Source organism: Balaenoptera borealis (genome assembly GCF_965194805.1).
Source record: "Balaenoptera borealis genome assembly, chromosome: 7".
In the NCBI taxonomy this organism is placed as follows: Eukaryota; Metazoa; Chordata; class Mammalia; order Artiodactyla; family Balaenopteridae; genus Balaenoptera; species Balaenoptera borealis.
In genome coordinates this window covers 23,746,569-23,771,943 of record NC_138864.1, presented here as the reverse complement: position 1 = coordinate 23,771,943, position 25,375 = coordinate 23,746,569, and the positions used below count along the sequence as shown (strand labels likewise).

Here is a 25,375-nt window from a genome sequence, read left to right as displayed (position 1 = left end):
ATTCCCTATTCTTTTTTTTTTTTGCTATAATATTTAGATCCTCACATGAGAACAGAAATATGACAAGCCCATTTGTACGCACACAACTCATTCAAGTCTTAACATTATACTATCTTTTGACTTTTAAAAAAGAAATAAAATATTTTAGATACAATGTCTTCCACATCCCCCACTCTGATCTTATTTCCTCACCCGAGGTAACTACCGTCATGCATTTGTATGTATCACTCCCATACATGCTTTTATAGTTTTGCAACGTATGCATGTATTCATAAGCAATATACAGTATTTGTCTGCAAGTTTTAATATCTGATAAATGGCATCATACTACATTTATAATTTTGCAACTTTTGTTATCGTTAGTAGGTGTACTCTAAGTTTATCCATTTTCACCACCAAACAATGTTCTATTATGCAAATAAATCACAATTTATCCATTCTCTTGTTGATGTACACTTGGATTGCTTCCCATTATTTGCAAGTACAAATAATGCTGCTGTGAACATTCTTGCACAAATCTCTTTGTGTATACATGTGAGAGTTTTACTATGGTAAATACCCAGAAGTAGGTTCGTCATGCTGTATATACAAATTCAATTTTTACTGATATTGTAACATATTCAATGTTACTGATACTATACTACTCTCTACAAAGATTTGTATTAACCGTATTTTCTTATTTTCAGTATTCTTGATGTCCTAGCATCTGGGGTCTTGCTGACATATACAATTTGCTGTCAAAAATATCAACTGGAAAACATTAAAATGAATGGGTACATGTTTTAAGTGATCCCCTCTAATTCTTTCTTTAACCTTGGAACATAAGGAAGAGCGTGCTAGTGACAACCTCAGTTTGGGGAATTTTTAAAGTAATATATGTGTTAAGTTATTTCTTAGGTAAAAGGTAAAATACGTGTGATATTGAATATATTTAAATTAGATACGAGTGTAGTTTACATTAAAATGTACAGTGAATAAGAGACAACAGTGTAGAAACCATGGAAACTTGGCCATACAAATACTTTTTATCGGTTACTAAACTTTGTTTCCTTTAGCAAGATAAGTCAGTTGAGCCAACAATACTTGAATTCCTACTTTAACTATGTTTTCAAATTAAATAAACCAATAGATGTGAGTCCCAACTTATGCTATTAAAATTTCGAGGAGATGAATTGGTGGGGAGTTCAAATCCTGTTCTGACGGCAAGACACGTGGATGGGAGCACTGAAAATATCTCAGCCGTAGTCAGGGGTTAGTTCTATGGCACATATAAGTTACTTGGAAAGATGAGGCTTTGGGAAAAATTCAACCCCTCGTACCAATGAAAAAAATGGAACAAAAATACCACCAAATGGTGAACCAGCAGCAGACAATTTGTGAACGAAGAAAGGAGAATCAACAATTAACATACAATATTTATAAACATTTATGGGCCACATATGCACTGAATTATACAATATGTCATATATTAGGTAGAAAAAAGAAGGCCTTGTATCTCCAAGGCAATGATTTACAATGGATTTGATACCAGATTCAAAATAAAATTTAACTAAACTTCTCAGTGAGATCATCCCTTATCGTTTCAATGAGAAAATCCAATGATCTCCAATCTCATTGGAGATCATCCAATGAGAAATACTACTGCCATTCAGCCCTTTATTACCTGGGTATATTTTTTTAGCCGTCTGGAAAGCCAACAAATTCAACAGTATCAACATATTTATTTTTTTGTAGATGTGAAAAGCAAGCAGGGAAAATGTCTCAATCAGCATTTTTATCCTCAACACTTAGCACAGTGCCTGTCAAATAGCAAGCACTCAGTAGATATTTGCTGAATGAATGCATGAGTACTTATTATGAGCTAGGCATTATGTCAGCAGCTAACAAAATTTTCAGGAGTTAAATAATTTTCAAAATTCTCTACTGACTTTTCTTAGTGTAATTACAGAGTGAATAATAGAAAAAAACTGAGTAAGAGAAAAATGGCTACATTGAGAGTGTGGCTTCATAATTGCTATTATCAATGACGAAACAAAATAAAAAAACAGTAAATATATTTGACACTGTTCTTTCGAAACCTGGCCAGGCTTACAAATCCTACAGAAAATTTAATTAACAGTAAATAAAGACAAATGAACTTCAAATGGCTTTTGAACATAATTTTTATTTAAGCATGGGCTTTTAGCATGGTTCACCCTAGAGTGCAACCTTTTCGTTAAGTTAATAGAGAGTTCAGGGCTACAGGGCCATTATAATGTTGCTGGTGTTGGTACAACTTCATCAGAAATGTATGAATATGACCCGCAGGAAGAACAATCCACAAAGAGAACACAATGAAAACATCCACTGTTTTACAAATCACTCTGTTACCACAGACACAAAATGGCAGTTACTGTTAGTAAATCAGCCACAGAACACTTTAAAAGAACCTTTAGACAAGGAAATGGGAATTCCTTTGTGGGAGATAGGGTCTTCATCCACAATTTTTAAGTAGAAAAAATTTCAAGGTCAGGCATCTTTCTTATCCACAAAACAACGCTAAGCCAACATACGTTTCAAGGGGTATATTAAAGGAGATACAATATCTTTACAACTATCTTCTTGAGTAGGTATTTCAATGAATTTTCTGCAGAATATAAGTAGCCTGAAATTCAGCAGCAAAATATTGCAACATAAGTAAATACAGAGTCAATGTGTTGTTATATTGTAGAAGAGAATACATAAAGGACAAACAATGATAATTTAATCATATAAAACATGATACATAGCTGAAATACAGTCCACTTAAATAGCTTTGTGACCAAGAATGTTAAATACTGTACTAAATGCCATTTTAAACATAAAATCTCTTAAACTTTTGTGCTTAAACTTTTTTTTCTGTTAAACTATTTCTTATTTTCAATACTGCCACTGTAACTGATATTACCACAGATCACAATTTGCACAGACACATCAACATGAAGACATTTACTTATGAGAAAATAAGTCACTTGTCATTAGTTCACAGTGTGGGAAAGTGGTGTATACTCAGTCTTGAGAAGGGCTTTCAGTTAATCACCAAGTCCTTCACAGAAATTTCCTGATATCAGATGCAGTACGAGATTTAAAAGAACGGAAAACAACACATCACAAGTTGGAAGGAAAAATAAACTTTTTGATTCCTCATGGGTATCGTCTAAGTGACCTTCGTCTTCTGTTGTAGAAGTGCCTGAGCCCATGTTGTCGTGAAAAATTCATCATGTAATTTTGTTTGCGAGTGCTGTTAAAATCAGAAAGGATAGAGGCAGGGGAGGGAAAGGAGAAAGAGCATGTAAGTCCCATCATTGAAAGCACAATCTAGGACCTTAGTCTAGGTCCTAAGTTACCCTGATACTTATTTGAAAATTTTCAGGGTTAATAGGTCATGCTGACATTACCACCCCAGGACAGAACAACTAAAGATTGACACCTGAATTCACTGCCTTTGGCCTTGAAGAAATCCCCTTCTTTTCATGAGTGATGTCCGAACCAGAAAAAATGGTAAATTCTCTTGATTCATTGCAAAAGTGGACTGAAACTGTTTTTGGCTTTTTCATTTTATTCTTGAACTCTTTCTGAAAACATTTACTTGGATTGGAGTTCATTTGAGACAAAGTGCGTGCTGTACCCATTACCTTATGCAAATACATCTTTAACAAGTAGAAAGCATAATTTGATTCTTTCAGCAAACATTTTCATTTAAAGCTTAAAAAGCAAAAACAAACAAAGGGAAAACAAACTTGTTATCTGAATCAGCTTGACCTTCCTATTTTATGCAGTCTCGGGGCAAAATGAGGAAGTAAGTTTTTTTCTCAGAAGGTCGGATTCCGCTGCCTTCCTCAAACAATCAGCAGCTTGGGTCATATTCTATAAACATGGCCTTATGAAGGAGACACCCCACTGAAAAAAGATCATAAAATACTAAGAAAGTGTAATTCAATGTATAGATGTAAATATATGTGTATATATTCCCCCCATGTATGTACCTACACGTTCATGCATACATACTCTACGTGAAGCTGATTAAAAATACTGAAAATGGATTTTAGGAGCCTGTAGGAATATGCACGATACTGGTAGAGACAGCTGTTAAAGTTTTGGTATGGAAAATGTAATTTAAAAAGGATCATTATCCATAAGGTCACTGACAAGAATCAGACTCCTTTCACACATGGAGTGGAGTGACAACATGTCTCTATGTAGCACTGAAGGGTGGTTTTTAAGTGTGAGCCTCTTAGTATTTTCCAAATTCACTGAATTTCTTGAATACTGTCTCGTCCTAAAGTCTTTTCCTCCTTAATTTTATGGGAACATAAAATGCGTATGAAGCAGGATAATGTCATGTGATGTGCTATCACCATGAAGGTCAGTCAATATGACATGAACTTGAGTCACGGTAAAGAGGTAGGAATGGGTAATTTTGCACTGAGTAGTGTATTCTTCTGAGTTATTAATGATCAACAGACCAGGCAAGGTGTAAAATGATACTGTTTTACCTAGGATATTATACTAACACTTGTAACATACAGAAACCTTTAAAATAGGATTTTCTAGATGTTTGATCATTAGAAAAGAACATTTATAATAAAATCTCTCAAAGGAAAATGCATAAAGTGAATTTCATCAGATATGTTTAATCAAAAAGCAATAGTATCTGTGCTGAAAACTTGATAAAAAGAAGACATCACATTGATATATATTTTGCAAAATAAAGTGCTAATAACTTTTCACCCTGGCTTTCTATACTATCAAAATGCTAGAAACTATAGAATGGAAACAAAATATACTCTGAAGACACTGTAGAGAAAAAGAAAAAAATCAGGTTTCGTCTTCAGGTAGCTTGACTATCCTCCTTGCTCCCCTGTATCAACCAAGTTGATCCGTTTCAATGTCATTGTTGAAGAAGGAAATGAATGTATCCATTATCCATTAGCTGCTGTAAGTACTAATTGCTGCCTATGTAAAGTCTAGTTACAAAAAACGGACAACGACCTAATGTATTGAACTAATCAAGTGTCAGGAGAAAGAATCCTCTCACCTCTTTAGTCACAGAAGATTGGGGCTGGCACTAGCTGTCTTCCTGCCAGCATCCTAGGACACCTTGTGGCCCTTCCCCTGAATTTCCCTGAGCTATCACAGTGGCCCCCTAAGCTAGCCTCCACATTCTCTCCCCTTATGAAAGAAACACCACTGAAAAGATACTATGAAATACTAAGAAAGTATCACCGAATGTGTAATTGTATGTATGTGTGTGTGTGTATCTTCCCAAGCACACATACAGTGAATTTTGCACACCAGTTTCAGTAAACTTTCCCTCAAATGCTGGCTTTATCTTGTTTAAAAAAAAACAAACAAAACCATTCACAATCCCTGTAAGTCAACTTCGCCAGCTATTTCAAGTCCTCCACATGTTCCACCTTACTCTGTTTTTCAAGTCCTTTCATCCACTACACCTCACACAGACATCTCTATTCAAACTCACCTTGAGCCCCTTCCATCTGCCTTATTGGACAATCCCCAACACAGCTTCCTAAGATTTCTACTTATTTTTCAAGTATCACATTTTCTTTCTTGCTCACCCCCTGCAGTAGGGATTTCCCCCCACTCCTGTGAACCCTCATAGTGCTCATTTTCTGCTTTGCATGGAAATGATTTGTGTTCACATCTTGGCTCCCCATGACTAAACTGCGGTGCGTGTCGTGGATGTGCCCCACTCCCTCCAGCCCCACACCATAGCGCTGAGCCTCCTGCCTGACCCCTGGGTGGTCAAGGCATGTTTGTTGAACTTATGGTGACTTACTGATTGGATTCCTGTTGTAAATCATTACTCTTTAACTATAAGGAATAATTGCAAAGTTAAAGCAATGAAAATATTCTGTTGAAAACACATTTAAAGATATAAGGTACTCAAAGAGAATTTACAATAGTTAAAATATCTTACACGGAAAAAAGATAAACTCAGAACACTCAAGATATTTAGTTATCTTAATGCGACCGAGATGGACATGAAAGTGACCTCAATATCCGGGAACAAAGGAACATTTAATTTGAACAAAAGTTGATGTGCACGTTTAATGGCTTTACAGCAACTTCTCCATATAACTATTTACTTATTATGGACTGATTTAAATTCTTCATTTTTGTACGTGAGAAAATAAGTATTAACAGGTTGCAGATCTTTTAATACCTTGATAATCGATCGGTCCAGCTTGGAAGCTGACCTCTACTTTAGGAGGCATTTTGAGTCATTGGATACCCTTTAATTTTGAACACATTTACGTATCAGTAGCATATCTTTGGATCTCTGCGAATGTTGATATGCACTCAGCATTTGCTATAGATGTCTAGTGTTTTGTAGTCACATTAGAAATGGCCACATTTTCAAAGCACACTTTAAACTAACTAGTAATTTTGTTATGTAAATGTAAAGCATAAATATCTCTGGAGACAGTTAGGTTGGAATCTAACAAAGCAGATTTTTCCAGTTCATAAGCTTTTGAAAATCAAGCACCATGGGAAGCTATACCAAAGTGCTGCCTGCTTTGAGGACCATTTAATAAACTGACATGGTTATTAAACTTGTTGTGGCTTCTAAAATGTCTAAGTTATAGGATTGGGCATTAGAGGAATTTTAAACAAGTTTAAAGATCTCATGCTTATTATCTTTTTTTGTGAAGCAGATCTGAGAGCCTATTTTTGTTTTTGATACATGTAGATGTATAGTTATAGATAAACTTATAACCAAAATAATTAAGGTGTGGTGGAATTTTAAGGATTTATTTCTTCTCTGCGATTATAGGGGAGAGTATTTTTATGATAATTCCAGTGAAAGCAGGTCATATTCATCCCAAGGCATATCAACTACAGTACTTATCAATTTGCTTTGATTGTGAATAGAAGTAGGTCCATTTATAAACTCCCATTATGAGTTAAGTCATTGAAGGAAGGGAGAATGATGACTTCTTGGAAATGCTAACTTAAATTTCCATTATCACTGAGGGAATTTGGGGACTTTAGACAGCATATGAAATAATAAAATGCTTCCCTGTTTCTGCACAGGAAATACGGATATTGCAAGTTTTTTCAAGAACTAGTGACTGTGTTCTCTCGAACTGCTCTTCTTCACTGGAGCCACTATCTTAGGTTATTATTTTGAAAAAATTCGACTGATTTTTAATTGATTCTAAAGGAAATGGGGAAGATAGAGACTTGGTAGAAGTAATTTGAACTCACAGAAATTTAGGCATTTTTACTGTTCAGTAATTTATTTTTCATCAAAACAAAATGATACAATAAATAATATTTTATATCAATGCAAAAATAAGAATCCAGTGACTGCCATTATCTTTCAGAGAAATATTGATGAGAGTAGAATGGGAAGCTGCCACTGAAACTAATCAATGAAACTGCCCTGCATAGAAGAAAAAAAAGTACATTTTACTTTCAAGGCCATGTGTTTTCAGGAGGGCTACATGTAGATAAGTGTGGGCTCATATATCTTACAAATGCAGAAGGTTTCATTTTTCTTTTCCCTGCTGAATGGGGATAGGAATAATATCTGATATTGTGTACCTTGGGGAATTGTAAGGATTAAATGAAAGCTTCTAGTAGAATATGCAGATGTTTAATAAATGATAACCATTTTACCTTCTTTCCTAAGTTTAAAGTACCTCCATCAGAGGACAAATGTAAATATATATTAAAGAAGGCCAATCTTACCTAAGGATGCCTTCTTTCCTAAGTTTTAAAGTATCTCTATTAGAGAGCAAATGTAAATATATATTTAAAAAGGCCAATCTTACCTAAGGATAGCATCTAGAACTCACAAATATTATGAATAAACCCATTCCCTTTTGCCTGTTCATTTATTAACTTAGAATAGAATTAAGAAGTCTAGGCATCCTCACTCATCTCCAGCATAAGAGATCTTTTGAAAGACACTGCATTTAATCAAAGTCCCTAGCTCTTTTCCACACATTTCTATTTCCACTTTCCCCTCATAACAAACTTATAAACTGTTAACATTTCAAGAGCACCTAACAAAATCCCAGGCACAGAGTCAAACATTCAAATGAAGGAATGCTGATTGGTACTCTGGTCTATGCTCTTGTGCCCCGTATTGTATACATCAGAAAATTACCACAATTTGGCTGAACTCCGAGTTTACATGATATAGGTTTCAAGTGTTCCAGTATATTTCAGTATCACATATAACTTTGTTTTCACAGGTTTTTTTTTCAGTTGCAAAGGTCTTCTACAAAACTTCTCAGTTAACGTAGGTAACACTGATGAAACTACTAGTAAACAGTTCCCCGGAATTAGTAAGAGGACTTACCTTACTCTAGTGGAAAACCAATGACAGCAAATAATGAAATATAACACAAGTTAAAAAATGCCTTTCAACACATGCAGCACTGTGATTAGTCATAAAAGTCTGATCAGGTTTAGATGTGATATAGGATTTTTCATCTCTTTTGAAAATAAAAATTAAAGAAGTTATTTCTTATTCTTCTATACCTAATATATACATATATTTAACTTTTCTATGTAATGCAACATGCAATATTTGCTCATAACCGTATGTCAAGGTACATGTAGCTATAGTACTACATTTGGCATAAATGTTGCATATAAAGTATAAATATGAAAGTAATAGTTTAATAACTACCATTAATTTTATTATTTGATTTTTCAATTATTTACATTTTAGAACATACTTATTCCTGAATATATTAAGGAATGGGCTCTTAAAAATACGTAAGTCCTCTATATCAAACAACACAATCAAATTTAATAAAGGATAAATATGCTTTGCAACAAATGTAATATGCTGTTCTCCATAAATCATTTGTGCCAAAAATGTGACAGTATCTTAGTAATGAATACATGAGGGAATGGCCATGATGGAACTCATATTATAAAATCTGATAAATGCCTTTAGGACCATAGTTAGCAGCATATTCATTTCCAATTCTCAGCAAATGTGGTAATAATTCACTTTTTAGTAAATCAATTCACAAAGGCTGACTCTTTGCTGAGCAATTTGCTTTCAAGGTACACATGCAAAAATTGGCCCGCTTCATTGTACACATGACAGGTTGTGACTTAGACACGTACACAGGAAATGTGATGTGTGAATGAAATGCATAGTTGGGTGAGGGAGATTCTTAGGATAGAAGGATGAGTGCCCAGCAATAAGACAAAGGATTCCCTTTTATCCTAAGAAGAACCCCACCAGCATGGATCTTGTGAGGGATCTGCCCAAATGTATTCAAAAACATTTACTGAAAAACAAATATTCTACACTAGCCAATGAATTCAGAGAAATTAGGTTTCTGACGCTTGATTGTCAATGACTGTGTTAAGCTGCATCACTCAGACTTTACGGATGAGGACATTTTGTAAGCTAGTGAGGCTGGAAAAAAGTGATCTGTCAATTCAGTTCATCTGTTCTGTGGCAGATTAGCAAGGGCTTATCATCATGAAGTGCTTTTCATGTGCAGGTTTTATTGAAAAACATCATCAGAGTGGGGAGATTACACTCTCAAACAAGCATAAGGCATAAGTGACTTCGCTTGTTAAATGCTAGAACTGTGGTTTTTATCTTTATGGTGTGGGGCTTTTTCTGTATATCCATATTTATGAAACTCAAATCCTTCTGGATGGAGTATTTTAGAATTAAACCATTAAATTAAAAATATATTCTCTATCTTGCTCATTTAGGATACACTCCTAAACCTTGAAATATTTTCAAAAGTGCTACATTTTTTTCTCATCAAACTCATGGATCTTCTTGGTTAATATGGGCAGTACTGAGGTTAGACTCAAGATACCATGCGTGACCACAGTTTTTCTTTCTAGGAGTTTTTAGCATGTGTCCTTAGTGCACATGCACAAAAGCTAAACTATGGTAATAAAGCTAGATTAGGGCCAATCTTTACTCAGAAAAGAAAATATGTTCTAAAAATGTATACCCCCAACCATTGGTTGCAAAAAACATATTAGTTGCCCTCTCTGTAGCACTCAATTAGGCAGGGCTTGTATCTCTTGAGATATGCACCTCAGCGTCCTGTTCCCTCCACACTTAAGGAGTTAACATTATTAGTTCCTATAACTAAGTGTTATTATACAAAAGTATAGTTAATTAGGAGGATATTTTGAATTTAATAGGGCTTTATGGGAGTATTCCACCTCTCCATTTCTAAATATACATCTACTGCAGCAAAGTTATAATTAGTAATATTTGTGAATTGTGACATGAACCTTGGCTGGCTTCTTTGTGCTTTATTTGGTTGCAAGACACTTGGAAAAATTATTATATTTTATTTTTCTGAATTATCTGGAACTTCATTTTTAAGCTCATCAAATGAATCAATTAAAGTAACTGTTTTGTAGAGCTACTAAGGGCATATTAACTAGCAAATGCCTTAAAACGTTTTGCGCCTCTTCTGAAAAAAAGTAGTTTGAACGAATACAGTGGCATAGAAATATTAAATCCTAAGACAAGAGCAAAACATCAAAAGCATAGTTCTGAAAATATAATTTCTTTGTACCGTATTTTTTAAACAATTCATTGATTGAACTCAGCTTTATGAAGTATTTCTTCTTTCCAAAAAAGAAGGAAAACAAAGTGACTCCTTTAGTTTTAACAAATTTTAACATATTATATATATACACACACATATTTATATAAATATATAAAATTTTATGGTTACACGTGTAAAGTTATAATTTAAAATTATTCACCAAAAGAAGACTGAATAAAACTCAAGTCATGCAATACTCTGCATGTGTGGCAATGCTCTTTTCTCATTTGAAATGTTTTAGTGCCCTGAGACTTTGAAACGATCATGCAGAATAAGAGCAGACAGGTGCCTACGTGCTAAATTCTTCGAAGTCTTAAAATTCTCGAGATGGAATAAAAGTGAAGTCTTTATAAATACAGATTATTGCTCCAGAAAAATACCAGAAATGCTAGGTTTCTGGTATCTTATATAATCTGACCTTGATTCTTGTAATAATATCATGATTCTGGTTACTGCTTATAAAAATTAATACCAACAGCAGGTATACCAGAAGGTTCCCTGGGGAGCTGTGTGGTGAGAACCTCTGAGGCAGCAGGTCAACTCTGTTCTGCTCCCAAATTGTCAAGGGGTTATTTTATACCAGGGAGTATATTTGTACTTCTGACCCCACCTACTCTTTAATCTTAGTACATGGGAGGGAACTGTGGTGATAATATGCCTTTGAAATCCAAAATGGATAACTGCAATTGCTTGGTTGGATGGGGGGATAAGAAATATCCTTTCAAACACATGACATGTTAACAATTGTTGTATCTACCCAAGGTCAGTATTAGCATCCTGCCTTCTATTGAGGACTGTCAAGCTTTGAACTTTCCATAAAAGTTGGTAATGCTTTGTCAGGCACAGGAAGCCCCATTAATGTAAACTGTCTTGGCAAGAGACTTGAAAGATAAAAACTGGTTATTGACTCTAAATTTGATTCTCCACCAGTTTATTAGAATGAACTGAGGTGCTTTTAAAAAAGACCGATGCTCAGGTCTCACTGCAGATCAATTTAAATCAAGTAATCCGTAGGTATGGGCATGGACATTGGGACACTCATTGATGCTTCCAAAAGCTCCTAAGTGATTCTGATGTTCAATCAGAATTGAGAAGCGCTGCTCTGAAAGGAAAGTAGCCAGAGCGTAATGGCCAGAGGGTTGGTTTTTTGGTCTGTCTGGATCTCTCTCTCTCTGAACTTACCATACATCATTCGTTTTAGAGCCCAGGTTAGTCTATTCTCCTGGAATAATGCAGTCTGAGGAAATCAAAATCTAAGTAAAACATCAGCCTCATCATATAGATTCAAGTGAGTCCGGACTGTTACTTTAAACTTCAACTGTATCTTATGGAGGCAGAGCCCAGCAAGTTGTCCAAAGCAGCAGAGCGCACAGTGGGAGCTTGTGTAGGATCCGGGTTGCTCTCGGATTTGGGGATTGATATGGGTGCCATGCAAGCAGGTGCCTCAGTGAAAACTAAGACGAGGGCAAAACTCAAGACTGAAAAACTCAGCTATTCGTGGCTGTGACTGAAAGAAAACAAATCTGGTAGGTTTCCTACCAATTAATCACTTAAATTTGCTTTCAAAATGACTGAAATCAGCCAAGGGACTGATCTCGTTTTCGATTTGGTAAACAGAATGAACATTTGAACCTATCTACCGAGAAGATTCGCCTCTCCTTGCCAACCACTTGGAGCCATCGGTCCGAACCCGTCGAGACATAAGCATTCCAGTTCTACAGGAACTAGATTGTTAGAGAAAAAGCAAGTCATCTCTCTGTGGAACAGTCAACCCAGTTAGGTGAGAGCGCTGACAACTTTATTCTATGGGAGAAACCATGGGGGAACACCCTTGACTTCTTAGGCGCTGGGACTGGTCACGAGGAATCTGAAACCACAAATTCTTTGTTCTAGTTTTGACCATGTCATTAAATGGAAGAATGCCCCAGGCATCTGTTGCTAGGACAGGTGTTTGTAATTGGGCACATGTCCTAGTGATACTCTGTACATCGACCAGTACAGATCCTTTTTCTTTTCAGGATGTCATTCCATTTTATAAGGCAACTCAGATCTGGTAGTAGGCATTGTTTCCCATTTACCTGGAGACTTCTGTTCGATCCAATTTAATTAATATTGTCAAACCCTTAAATAAACCTTTGCTTATTGAAGTTTTCTAAGGTATATTAAATTATATTTGGGGCTTTGTTATTTCACTGTTGACTAGAGCTGTAGTTTGCAATTGTGGAAGAGTATAAGCCAAAGTGGTCCCATGGGGGTTTCTCATCAGGGACAGTTCTTACTGAATTAAGGAGCATGCCATATCAAAGGAATTTCAAACCTTTCTGAAATGCACATGAGATGCTATGTATCAGATACTCACAGGACGACCTCCACATGGTCCAAAGCCCATTGATCATGACCTGTTCCATTGTGGCGTGGCTGCCACCAGCGCAATAAAACTCCTTTCATCCGTGCCTCCCTGGGTCACAGACAGAAGGACAGAGAGGTTAAACACTAGAACACAGAGAACTTTCTGGTAGGTGACTTCCAGACTTCAACTACAATAGCCTAATCTTAATCAACATAACTTTGGGTATGGCATTTAGATTTGCTTAGGTCATAGTATTCTCCTAAGCAGCATCAAGTTTTATTGGCTACTCAAGGATTTGCAATCCTTCTACATCTCTCTCCTTCCCCTTGCTCCACTAGTACCTGGAAGAGTCACATCTTTAGTCAACAAATGTGACGTGCCTTCTATGTGATGGGCACCGTACTAGACACTGGGGTACCATGCCAGGCAAAACTGACTAAGCTGCCTATCCTCAGCAAATTTTTAAACCGGTGTACCCAGCAGAAGATTAAAAATGTTGTTTCCTAAACGACTAGAAACACTGGTTACTGAGAGGGAAATACGCACAGCGCACCCTTGCATTTAATTGTTTTTCTCTCTTCCCTCTTGCCCTCATCCTGCCTCCCAGTTCTGTCTGTGGTCCTAACAGAAAACGGTAACACAATTCTGGAGATCTGAATTAGTCTTGGTTCTGCCACCACCTACTTTTGCGGCGTTGGTTCAGTAACTTCACCAAACACTGTTAATTGTTAGGATCATGTGTGACACCATGCTTTTGCTCTCTGACCGCTTACAGGGGGACGTTGTAGGACACCCTCTGAGCCTGTGTGAAGTCCTTCGGCTGGTGCTGCGCGATGACGTGCCAGGTGATCCCGTTGTTGACACTGTACTGCAGCAGCACGGCCTTGTCCACGGCGTGGGGGCCACTCAGGTCGCTGTTGCAGCTGTCTGTCTGCGACGTACTCCCAATTTGCAAAACAAACATGATTTTGCTGAACAAACACAGGGGAAACCATGTGTAAACAAAAGTCAGGAAGTATTCAAGGAGTTATACTTTCTATTTTTTTATCTTTCTCGTTCCTAAAGTCCATAATTTTCATGTTCATAATATAGTAAAAACAGAAGCATCCAGTCTTATGACTAAGTCACATAAATGACAGTTTACTGAAATTATCTTTTACATCATACATATGAAAAATAAGCCCAGAAGGCTGGTGTTCTACACAGTGAAAATTTTGACTTTCAAAGATCTTTTTTCTTCTTATGATGTTAGAAATCTTGTTAGAGCATTTCTCCTGAAACACCTTCTGTTCTCTGCAAAGTGATATGGGCCAAATAGGCAGCTGAGGACATGGAGAGGACAAGAAATAAAACCACAGTATTTATGCTACGTGCTTTTTACAAATAGCTTCAAGCTGAACAGAATCTGGACAAGGATAAATCATCATGTTTATTTTAGGAAAGGATGTCTGGAGATCAGAGCAGAGGGAAAACTGAGTTAGACACGCAGGCTGTGGACCATATCTGTTATCGTGTTTGACGTGTCCTTTTGTTTTCACAGGCATCCTTACCCTTAGAAGATACAGTTTTTAAACATAGGAAATCTATCCTCGTAAGATTCCTAGTGATTAACAGGTGGTCAAATAAAGAGCCTGACTTAAACTGGTAAATGTATTATTTAAATGCATTAATTAATTTAAAGCAAAGTTACTTGTACGACATGGTGTGCAATCATTAACTAAGTGGCTAGTTGTAGCTATATATGGGGTCAAGGAAGACATCAGGTTGATCTAGATTATGTACATCTTTTTGGTAGGAAAAAAATTGGGGATGGGTGGACACAACAACTTCTGGCATCTATGGTTAGTTATATGGTTACTCTACAGGAATTAATTTTTTAATATTTTTATTGTTTATCATATTGAAGGCCCCCCAACCTGCCTTTCTGCCTCTGAAAATACATTACTAATATTAAGCTTCAAGCAAACATCTACATTCCCACTAACCCAACATTTAATTCTCAAAAATACTCATGCACTTTTGAGCATTCAGTGAGTAGTTTAGTATTTTGCAACCTTTATAAAGCCTTGGAATCTCTTCTTGAATTACACAGACAATAAGCTGTGTTTGCTCTGGCTAAGGTGGTAGAGCTGGGAAGGGCAGGTGGGGAAGGAACCCTCCTGGGTCTCTTTTTCTCTGTCCTCTCTATTCTGAATTAGCGTGCAGCTCATAAATCATGTGAACTTTTAAAGTTCCCATCCATCCAGCCATCGATCCTCCACTTCCTTTTATAGCTACATATGCTAAATACAGGAATATGTATGTTTGCATTACTACGAATCTTCTTCACATTCACATTTATATTTACATGCTTGCATATGGTCCATATTAAATTATCTATATAGATTATTCATAACCAATTATTTATTTTTGTCAACTTTATTGAGATACAATTGGCCTCTAACATTGTGTGAGTTCACGGTGTTCAACGTGTTGATGGGATACACTTTTCCGTTTCTTATATTTGGCCATTTCTCCAGGCTTATGCCTGTGTTACCAACACTCAGCCAGTGTGTATGAAGAGATACAAGGTAATTCTACACTAAATTTAAGCAAAGCATAATTCTGAGTTGTGAAAACATATAATGCTTTTTCATACCAAATTTGGATGATATTTAGGTTTCCACTGCTTAGTGACACCTGTGCCATAAAGTTCATGATCATTGCTAACAGCAGACAGTGAGGCGTTGTGACTGATTCTATATCTGGACTACAACCCGGGAGTCGTATTACCTTGCTCGAGTGAGATCCAGAGGTTTGGTGGCAGCTTGCCTTATTTGACAGCCGTTAAAATAGAGTGAGTCTCCATGGGCATAGGGTGCCAGCTGCCCACAGCCACTTCCTATCACTCCACCTTGAATAGTCTCCCAGTTTGCCTCAGTGACTCTTGCGGACTCAAAATTATCTTTAATATAACTGGGAAGATCATGACTGAAAACAGAGCAATCATCTCCTAGAGGGAAAGGAATAGTTGCAAAAATTAGCTGGAACAAGTAGAATCATCAAAGATTAAGAACAAGCGTTCAATTTCAGATTTAATCCAATCAATTTCAGATTTATTGTAAGAATGACAAAATACCAAGCAGATATAGACTCCCAGAAATGCATGTTTCTCTTTTATTTCAGTAATTATTGGCTTGTGTTGCTGAAAAATACCATTACCTTTGAGTCAATGTTTACTAAAATATGTAGGTGCTAATGTGCTTATTTCTTGTATAAGCCCATTGTTAAAAAACTACAGCGTCTGGCTGGGCCTGTATGTTTACCAATGACGTGTCTCCAGAGGGTGATCTCACCCTGGCATTAGAGACAACCTAATTTCTTGTCCCCTAGCGTGAGTTTGTAGCAGAAGATAAGTCATGTTCTTGTTCTCCTTCTAGCTCTTATATTTGATGATTCTTGAGAGCAGAGTCTATATTTTATTCATTGTTGGATCCTAGCACCTAGCACAATATTGAGCACATATAAAATATTCCATCATGAAGCTGGGATAAATACATGAATAATAAACTGGAAATGTCTCTCAGAGACCACAGAGCTGAAATATGGCCATTTAAGGAAGGTGCTACTTTAGCTAATGTGTATGTCTTCGCATTTCTCCTTCATTGGAACAGCACAACTTTTCTCAATGTCTACAATAGTTCAAAATCGAAAGGTCATAGCTCTGTTGGATCAGAGAAGAGGGCAAATTCCAGACACCTAGGACTCCTTGTGAGACATTTGATTTGTTCATTTGCCTAAAGTTCAAATTCTCCAGCTAATATACAAACAGACCCAGTTGGTCTGAGCGGTAATGAGACCAGCGGAAAAAGATGGCAGCTAAGTAATTTCTAACCTCAGAGATGTGCAGCAGTCTACATTTACCATACTCATTTCACTTGGAGGCAAGGAAGTAGCATCTGCCAAGAAATCTAAATGGATTCTACTCAATTCAAATCTATGGGTTCTTCCATTGTACCCTTGGGGAAGCTATATAATTTGGTCCTCTTTGGATAACTCTCTCAGCTCTGAGAGACAGCAAGGCTGACTGGAAAGTCAGTTGAGTTCTGGTCTTCTTACTGACATGTACTTGCTATGTGACCTTAGGCAAGTCACTTAACCTCCCTGAGTCTCAGTTTCTTTACCTGTAAAGTGGGAATAATGATATTAACCATAGCTAATTTATGGGGAATACCATAAATACTAAATGACTCTGCTGAATGTATTGGTGGATACTGTGTAAATGGTAAAGGATAAGGCAGTGTAAGAATTCACTCAAAAAAGATTTACTGTGCATTGCTATTAGGCTCCGAGGGTATAATGGTAATTGGATAGAGTGAACTTTGTAACATAGAGGCTGAAACCTATGAGAAACATTGCATCAAAAGAAAGCAGGGCTGCAGGCCTTCAAACAGGCCGACATAGCAATCTCCTGGGATGTTAGGAGTTGACTAAATACTCTGCCCCAAATACACAGTTAGCCTCTAGAAATTCAAGCAGTAAAAGTATATTTTTTTGAGCCATGAAGGATTTTTCGTATGGGACAGAGTGACCTGGGAAACAGAGCATCTTGAATTGTCGTCTCCATCTTGGGAGGACAGTGGCCGCTCCCTGGACCGGGAAAGGTCCAGGGAGAAGGAATATTGGTCCAGTATCTAGGGACAAGCAGCCAGGCCAGGCAGGAGAAAGGTCCAGAGTGGAAATCAAGTGTGAAAGATAGGGGTTGGAGCAGGGAGTTATATGGAAGTTGGAGAATGTGAGGTACTACAGAATATCCTGGGAGGATAAAATCTGCATTTTTAAAAATTCAAGGAACATAGCATAAAATTACCCGTGGTAATTCATTCCAAAGGTAAATAACTATGTGATCAAAGAGTGTATCATCTATCTCAAATCCCTCAGGCCAGAGTTTCTATCCATTTCTTAGCAGCCTTTGCACGCATGTTGAGATGAGGAGAACTCCATGGTCTCCTGTGTCAAGAAGGACAAAATGGGATTCTGACCTTGGAAACTTTCATCGCAGATGCAGATGGCGCCGGTGGTGCAGTATCCGTGCCCACTGCAGAGCTTGGGGCAAGCCTCTCCGATGTACACGTGGTCAATTGCCCAGCTTTGCTTCTCTGTTTCTTCGCCCTTCTGGATCCAGCGAAACTGTGTTGCACTGAAAGTCCCACAGAGAGCAGAAGGGATTCAGGAGGCTGTTATCTTCCATGGCTATGTCCAGCATCCAGCCTCTGGGAATGGGGGCTATTTCTAAGAAAAGGGCTTCCCAAACTTCTCCCCGAAGCACCCAATTGGTGGAGGTGAGTGAATGTGTACCCCTCACATTCTAGGAGTATATACCCCAAAAGCCCTGAAAATTTTATGTGAATTTCCTATTCTGTTCCATAATAAACCTGTCTATTTTCCCTATAGTGGTGTATCATTTTCAAATCTTTGAGGAAAATCAATGCTGCTCTAGGAAGACTGTGCGCCATTATATTTACCCTGCAGCTTTGCGTAACCCAACCAGCCTGGCACAACCCAGAGGGCACTGATTCTGGGAAGAGCAGCACAGCCCTTGGGAGCACAGAACACTGGGGCAGATACGGTGCCAAGTCCAAGTCTTTGGGCATTTGTGACTCTGGGCCTGTGATTGAGTTTGGTGTGTGCTGTGGTATTTAATCAAAAGAAAATTTGACGTCTATGAATCATTTACAAACAAGATCCTATTTCTTCTTGGGACATGCAATTGCCATTTAGGGGCATGGGTTGGTGAGAGGAGGGGGAGATGAGAGGAAAGGGTACTAGGGCTGCAACTACAAGTCTAGCCTCATTTTATCAGTTGCTCTCGCCTCATTGTATGCGCTCTGCAGAGACTGGCAGATGATGCCACGAAGTTTACCTTAGTATGCAACCTACCTGGAGGAGACATGGTCAGGCAGCTGGATGGTGATTCTCTTCCAGCTGGAGCTGTTGACAGCGTTGTAGATGGTGGCTTCGTGGAACTGGAAGGGGGAGCAGCCGATGCTGTTTGAAGAGGAAGGAAGGCATTGGGTCTGAACGAGCTGCCAGGAATCGGACCTGCAGAAACCAAAAAGGCTGCATTAGACAGCTCTTCAGAGAAATATATGACCTGTCTAATGTCAAGGGAATGCTTTAGGGCTGGGTTAAATTAAGACATTTTAATGTAACTTTCCTATTTCCTATATATATTTATAATTACAGATAATAAAAAGAAAAATTGAAAACTACCTCGTATGAGATAGATCCTAACTCTTTACAGGAACATTAATATATTCACAGATGACAGCATAAGATGATGGCAGGAACAGAGTGGCATTCTAGCGACTTCCTCCCACTGATACTGTTACAAGAACCACACCTGGAGTCGATTGACAAAGTTCTCTATCTACCCAAACTTTCTCACTATAATTCATTTTTCAAAGTGGTGGTGAGAGGCAGGCCTCCCAGCACCAACAAGGCAACCTTCCTCTGTCAGACTGATGCTCAGTACTGCTACTATGCTTTAGGAGGTGTGACTCTAGCTAAAGCATGTTCAGACCTTTCACTGATCTATATTTCTATTAGGGATGGTTGAGAACAAGCAACGTGAATAAAAGAGGGTTCTACTTTGAGGACAAACGTAGTGTCTTACTTATCTTAACAATGTAAAGTTTGTTGGCTGCAGCGTAATATAACATTGATTTTTCTTGGTTTGAAGGAAAAATTTGAAAATAAGATACATGTGTGAATTTTATACAAATGAAATTTTTACGTGTATACACAGGAACTGCCACTTTTAATACATAAGAATGCTCCCCTGTAAGCAGCTGCCTTAAAAATAGACAAACATTTGAATTTTATATTCACGTTTGGAGGAAATGTAAAACATTATTTCACAAACCTTGCATCCTTAGTGTACTCCAACATTACGGAATGAAGGTCACCACAAGAAGTGGCTTCACAACCCACCACAATCTAAAACAAGCAAACAATTGATATGTGTCAGCCTAGATTAAATAATACCTCTCATTAATTAGAAATCCCATCTCTCTTCATTATGACTCTGAAAAGTAATCAAGAAGTATTCAGAGAAGCTTTTACAGAGCAGCCTGCTAGGACACCGAGAATACATTCTTTTGAGCTTTGTTAAAGTCATGCCATTTTGCAAGGAGACGAGAATTAAGGTTAAAAAAATACTATTTCTATTTACTTAATTAGTATAACATATTAATCATAAATTTGGGGAAGATAAATTGGTCAAAAGGAAAGCAGTATTTGGAGAATTAAAGGAAAGAAACAAAGTATCATTGGTTCAAAACATTTTCATTGATATCCTATCTTTGTTGATGCTACCATTAAATTTTTATTTGTAATTAAAAATAGTAATTTTTAATTACTTAATAATTATTCCTAGTCTTTTTCCATTTCCATGTGAATAAAAGCATTCCATATTATGTGCAATTAAATGCTTGAATCATCAATAATGCATAAATGCTAGAAAAATTTGGTGATTCAAATTTAAATTCTAATCATCTGCTCAATCAATAAGTCCTATTTCAGTGCTGATACTAGGGAAGGTTAATGCTAAAAACTTCAGACTATACGCTTATTCATAAAACAACCCTGGTTTCAGAGATAGAATACAAAGTATATTCCAATAGCAGAAATGGAAACCAGAACACATACAAATAAAATGCTGTGGTGCTTCACAGGAAGGAGAGATTGAATCTTACTGAGTGGGTTAGAAAATAGTTCATCAGAAGTGGGAGATCTAAATTATTCCAACTACAAAAAGAAAAGATAATTGTGTGACGTGATAGAGGTGCTAATTATCACTATTGTGGCAATCATATTACAATATATAAATGTATCAAATCAACATGTTGTATACCCTAAATTTACACAATGCTATATGTCAAATATATTTCAATTAAAAAAAAAAAGAAAAGAATTAATCAGGTAGAGTGTATGTGAACTGTCCCTGAAGAATGGGAAGAGTCTGAGAGGTAGAGACAGGAGAAAGACATTTGGGTGGGAAAGCACTGTGGCATGTCTGGAGTGCAGCGTGTGGTGTGTTTTGGTCTAAGTGTAGAGTATGTGGAATATTGGTAGAGGAGGTTGGAAAGATTGGTTGAGTTTGACAGACCATGAGTTGTAGTCAAAGGTGTTTGATCTTAATTTGGTAGGCAGTGGGGAGTCATTGAGGGTTAATGAGCAGTGGAATGATGGGCTCAAAGCTGTGCTTTGTAAGGATCAGTCTGACTGTGCTGTTGAAGACAGGTGGGAGTGGAGAGAGATTAGAAAGCAAAGGACTACTCAATGGCCTACTCATTTAATTAGGGCCAGAATAAAGGTGGTAAGAGTGCAAACAGAGGAGACGGGACGGGTGCCAGGGACACTGGGAATTAGAATTAAAAGGATGTAGTAACTGATTAGATGTAAAAAGTGAAAAGTCAAAGACTAAATTAAAATTTAGAGCCAGTGAATAGGTGACAGGCAGTGCCATCAAGAGAAATAGGAAAATCAGAAAGAGGAGTTGGCATGGGGCAGGAAGATATGAAGTTCACTGTTAAGACATGTTGAGTTGAGGTGCCAGTAAGACAGAGGTGTAGAAATGTACACAGGCTATTAAAAGTACTGAATTGACTGTTGATGAGCCAGTCAAGGTTGGATATGCAGATTTGGGAGTTGCTCTTAAAGATGTGATATTTGAAGCCAGAGGATGAATGAAGTTTCCAAAGGTGAGAATGTCTGTGAAGAGAGAAGAAAGCCAGGGAGAAGTACTAAGAAATGCTGATATTTACCAGGTTGAGGGAAGAAGAGGAACCAAAAAGGAGACAGACGTAGATATCAAGAAGGTAAGAGGAGAAGCAGCAGAGAACCCAGAAGCCAATAGCAAAGAGAATTTCACGAGCTGGAGAAGACAAGGACAAGAGTGCCAAATAGTACAAAGAAAAGGAAAAATGAGGAATGGGTGAAAGCTGAAAGCTGTTGGATATGGTGTTTAGAAAGTCTATGGTGACTTTATTTTTTTATTTTTTAAACTTTTTATTTTATATTGGAGTGTAGCCGATTAACAATGTTGTGATAGTTTCAGGCGCACAGCAAAGCAACTCAGCCACACATATACAGGTAACCATTCTATGGTGACTGTAAAAATGCAGATTTAGTGACACTTTAATCATTCAATTTCTGGGGACAAGCTTTTTTTTTTTTTTTTTTAATTTATTATTTATTTATTTTTGGGTGTGTTGGGTCTTCGTTTTTATGTGCGAGGGCCTTCCCCAGTTGCGGCAAGCGGGGGCCACTCTTCATCGCGGTGCGCGGGGCCTCTCACTGTCGCGGCCTCTCTTGTTGCGGAGCACAGGCTCCAGACGCGCAGGCTCAGTAGTTGTGGCTCACGGGCCCAGTTGCTCCACGGCATGTGGGATCTTCCCAGACCAGGGCTCGAACCCGTGTCCCCTGCATTGGCAGGCAGATTCTCAACCACTGCGCCACCAGGGAAGCCCGCTTTTTTTTTTTTAAGGAACAAATTGACTTGGCTAGAGAAGAAAATTTCAGTCTCTTCAGTTCTGGGTTGATAGAGGCAGCAAAAGAGGAGGTCCCAACCAACTTAATCAAGAAATGCTCTGATGTGAGCCTGGTAGAGGGAAAGCCTTAAGGGATGTGGCTTGGAATTAGGGGTGGTATAACACTGGACATGACGTTGAGCATCCTTCATGTCACTAAGTTAAAGACAGTCCTTAGGGAGTGGTAGCATTTGGGGGGCTTGCCTCACCCTACAGTCTCTGAAGGAGAGTTTAATACAGAGCTGAGGAAAACAGAAAATTTGTTTCTTTTTTTTTTTTTTTTTGCAACATACCTCTAGGAATTTTTCATCTTGCAAAACTGAAGCCCTATACATATTAAGTTCTCATTTTCCCCTTCTCCCAGCTGTGAATACATTTTTATTATACTAATAAGGATTCTTACTATTAATTGTGATTGTAGCACATCTTTTTAAATAAGGGTATTAGAACAACTGATCTGTCTCTTTAAAATGATCTAGTAATAAACTGCATTTCTGTAATGCCCCTTTTTAGTGTGTTCTGCAGTGAGAAAGACATTAATTGATATTGCTTTATCTTTCTCTCTAATTGTCTATTAATTACCTCCTATGCCTTCCCTTCCATTCTTCTATATGAATAAAATATGCATTTATAAGAAGTGAGAGTCTTTTTCAAATCTTTGAGGATTTGGGAAGTTCCAATTGGGCTAATGTACAGGTTCGTTTTTGGAAGTCAGAGACAAAAGAAAAATGGAAAGACATAATGAAAAAGGATAGATAAAGAAGTAAAGTGGCTTGATGTATGAAATAGACATAAAGAGAAAGTGGTAGAGAAATGGAGGAGAGAAACAGACAGAGAGGGACAGAGACAAAGAAACTAATAGGCAGATGTGCCTATTTGAGCTTTTTATTTCCAAGTTTGGAAAAGTGAACTCAAGATTACATATCTGAGGGACAATACAGTTACATTTCTTGCTATGTCCCAATATACTTAGATTTTAACCTGTGTTCAAATAATCCTACAAGATAAAGGTCTTTGTGAAAGATAACTTCTTGTATTCATAAGATAAAGTCTCTTTTAATGAATGAAATCAATCATTTCCTTGGAGTTGTTCAAATAAGGATTCTCTCTATACCCCCTCCCCCAAATGTAGTGCCAGACTCTGGAAGAGTCGCTTCCCCTTACTTTAAACTGCATCATGTATCCTGGCTGTATAATGAGTTCTCTGGAGGAGAGTGCATTGTGAGTCTTGTCCTTCTTTTTATTTGGCCAGTAGAGGTGGAAGGATGGATTGCCACAGAATCCTGCTGTCCTCACTGCATTAGGGTAAAAACTCCAGTTTTCTTCATGGGAAGTGCCTTCTGTTAAGGTAAATTGGAAGCAATATGGCATGTTATTCTCTTGAATTAATTGGGTTAGTGTTGAACTACTTGAATGTCTATGCTCTAGCTCTTTACTTACCCTTTAAGATTGACTTTTATCTTATTTAATTGGTATAATATATAAATCCAAGATGAGAAATCGCATCTAGAAAAGATTATTAAATGCTAGAACAATGATTACTCAACTTTTAAAATGTAATTGCTAGACTGGTAACTTTCACCATTGCAAAATTTTTCCTGGTATACTTTCAAACCAATACAATGTGTATCTCTGCACAGAAATTCCTAAAGAAACAGAAATTATTTTGGGCTACTGAAATTTCAAATTATACTTAGAGCGAGACATTTTGTCTTTAATGATTGTCTTTAAGATTTATTAAACATTGTCTTTAAGATTTATTAAAGTCTTAGTTGACATTTCAACATAAATTCTTAGTTGATATTTCAACAAGCAGCCAACCTTGAAGATGTATAAACTATTGGGCAAAATAATAGCTAACATTCGTTGATCAGTAAATATGTGCTAGGAACTCATCTAAAGGCTTTTCATATAGTAACTCATGTAAAGACATAAGCAAACAAAAGACTCACAGGAAAGATTGCTCAAGGTCTTGTTTCTTACCATCATCAAAAGTGTCGACCAGTTGACTGGGATTGATTTCCGCTCCGCCAATCAGAATGTTGTCTAGTGCCCACTGAGCACGCTCTACCCCGGAGACCACAAGTCCATTGCTGATCACAAAAGGCTGCCACCAGCGAAGTCGAGTTGTGTTGGTGAGAGCATCCTCGGGGAGAAGGATGTAGTCGTGTCTGACAGAAATGTATTTCTGATAATCCATCTCATGGAGCAAAGTCCAAGTAATTCCTGTAAAGCAAATACACCAAAAAAGTAACATATCTGGAAAAAACACCACAAACCACCAGTATACTGCAGTTACCGTAAATTTCCCAAAGAAATCTTCAGCCAGGTAATGAGATCTGATTTCACTGACTTTAATGTAAGTGTTCCCCACTTATACATATTGTTTCAACATGAGGCTGATGATATAAGGGGAAGGGTATTTAGAAATACTTGGCCACAAATAGAAACACTTAAGTAAAAATTATATACTTTCTGCTTCTAAAATTTTGTTCTCGATTCCTATATGCATTATTTCTCATAAATAATGAGAAAGACCCATGTTCTGCATGTTTCTGGACAAGAACTCCTAGTATTTTTAAATATAGCTATTATAATTCTATGCAATTTGTGATTTGTTGGACGAATATGAAGCTTCTGTCATCAACTGATAAGAGAGTAGGTGGAATGTTTACATTACTTAAGAAAACACTTTTTGAATACCCTAAAATACTTTAGGGTCATCTATTTATCTGCCAGTTATTAAGAATGATACCCATCTGCTAAAGCTGATTTTCTAAAGACCTCATGGTACTACTGGCCTGGTTTCAGCTACTTCAAAATAATGAAACAGAATCTTGTTAAAATCG

At 37.3% G+C, this 25,375-nt stretch overlaps 1 protein-coding gene across 3 annotated transcripts in view; it reads right to left on the bottom strand.

Moving 5' to 3' along the window:
* Positions 1-2,144: 2,144 nt before the first annotated feature.
* Positions 2,145-25,375, bottom strand: part of RELN (reelin) — a 529,312-nt gene continuing 506,081 nt past the window's right edge. Inside the window, exons 56-66 of one of the 3 annotated variants that reach the window (XM_082399693.1) lie at positions 24,510-24,752; positions 23,691-23,866; positions 19,859-19,932; positions 18,874-19,035; positions 17,976-18,133; positions 15,727-15,946; positions 13,728-13,925; positions 12,964-13,062; positions 12,245-12,328; positions 8,354-8,489; positions 3,171-3,259 (exon numbers count right to left, since the gene is read on the bottom strand). In XM_082399693.1, the coding sequence (XP_082255819.1) occupies positions 8,360-8,489; positions 12,245-12,328; positions 12,964-13,062; positions 13,728-13,925; positions 15,727-15,946; positions 17,976-18,133; positions 18,874-19,035; positions 19,859-19,932; positions 23,691-23,866; positions 24,510-24,752 (1,544 nt within the window). In that variant the 3' untranslated portion in view covers positions 3,171-3,259; positions 8,354-8,359. Of the gene's footprint in view, positions 3,260-8,353; positions 8,490-12,244; positions 12,329-12,963; positions 13,063-13,727; positions 13,926-15,726; positions 15,947-17,975; positions 18,134-18,873; positions 19,036-19,858; positions 19,933-23,690; positions 23,867-24,509; positions 24,753-25,375 lie in introns of all 3 variants that reach the window. The other 2 variants (XM_082399695.1, XM_082399694.1) reach the window with 2 other exon arrangements.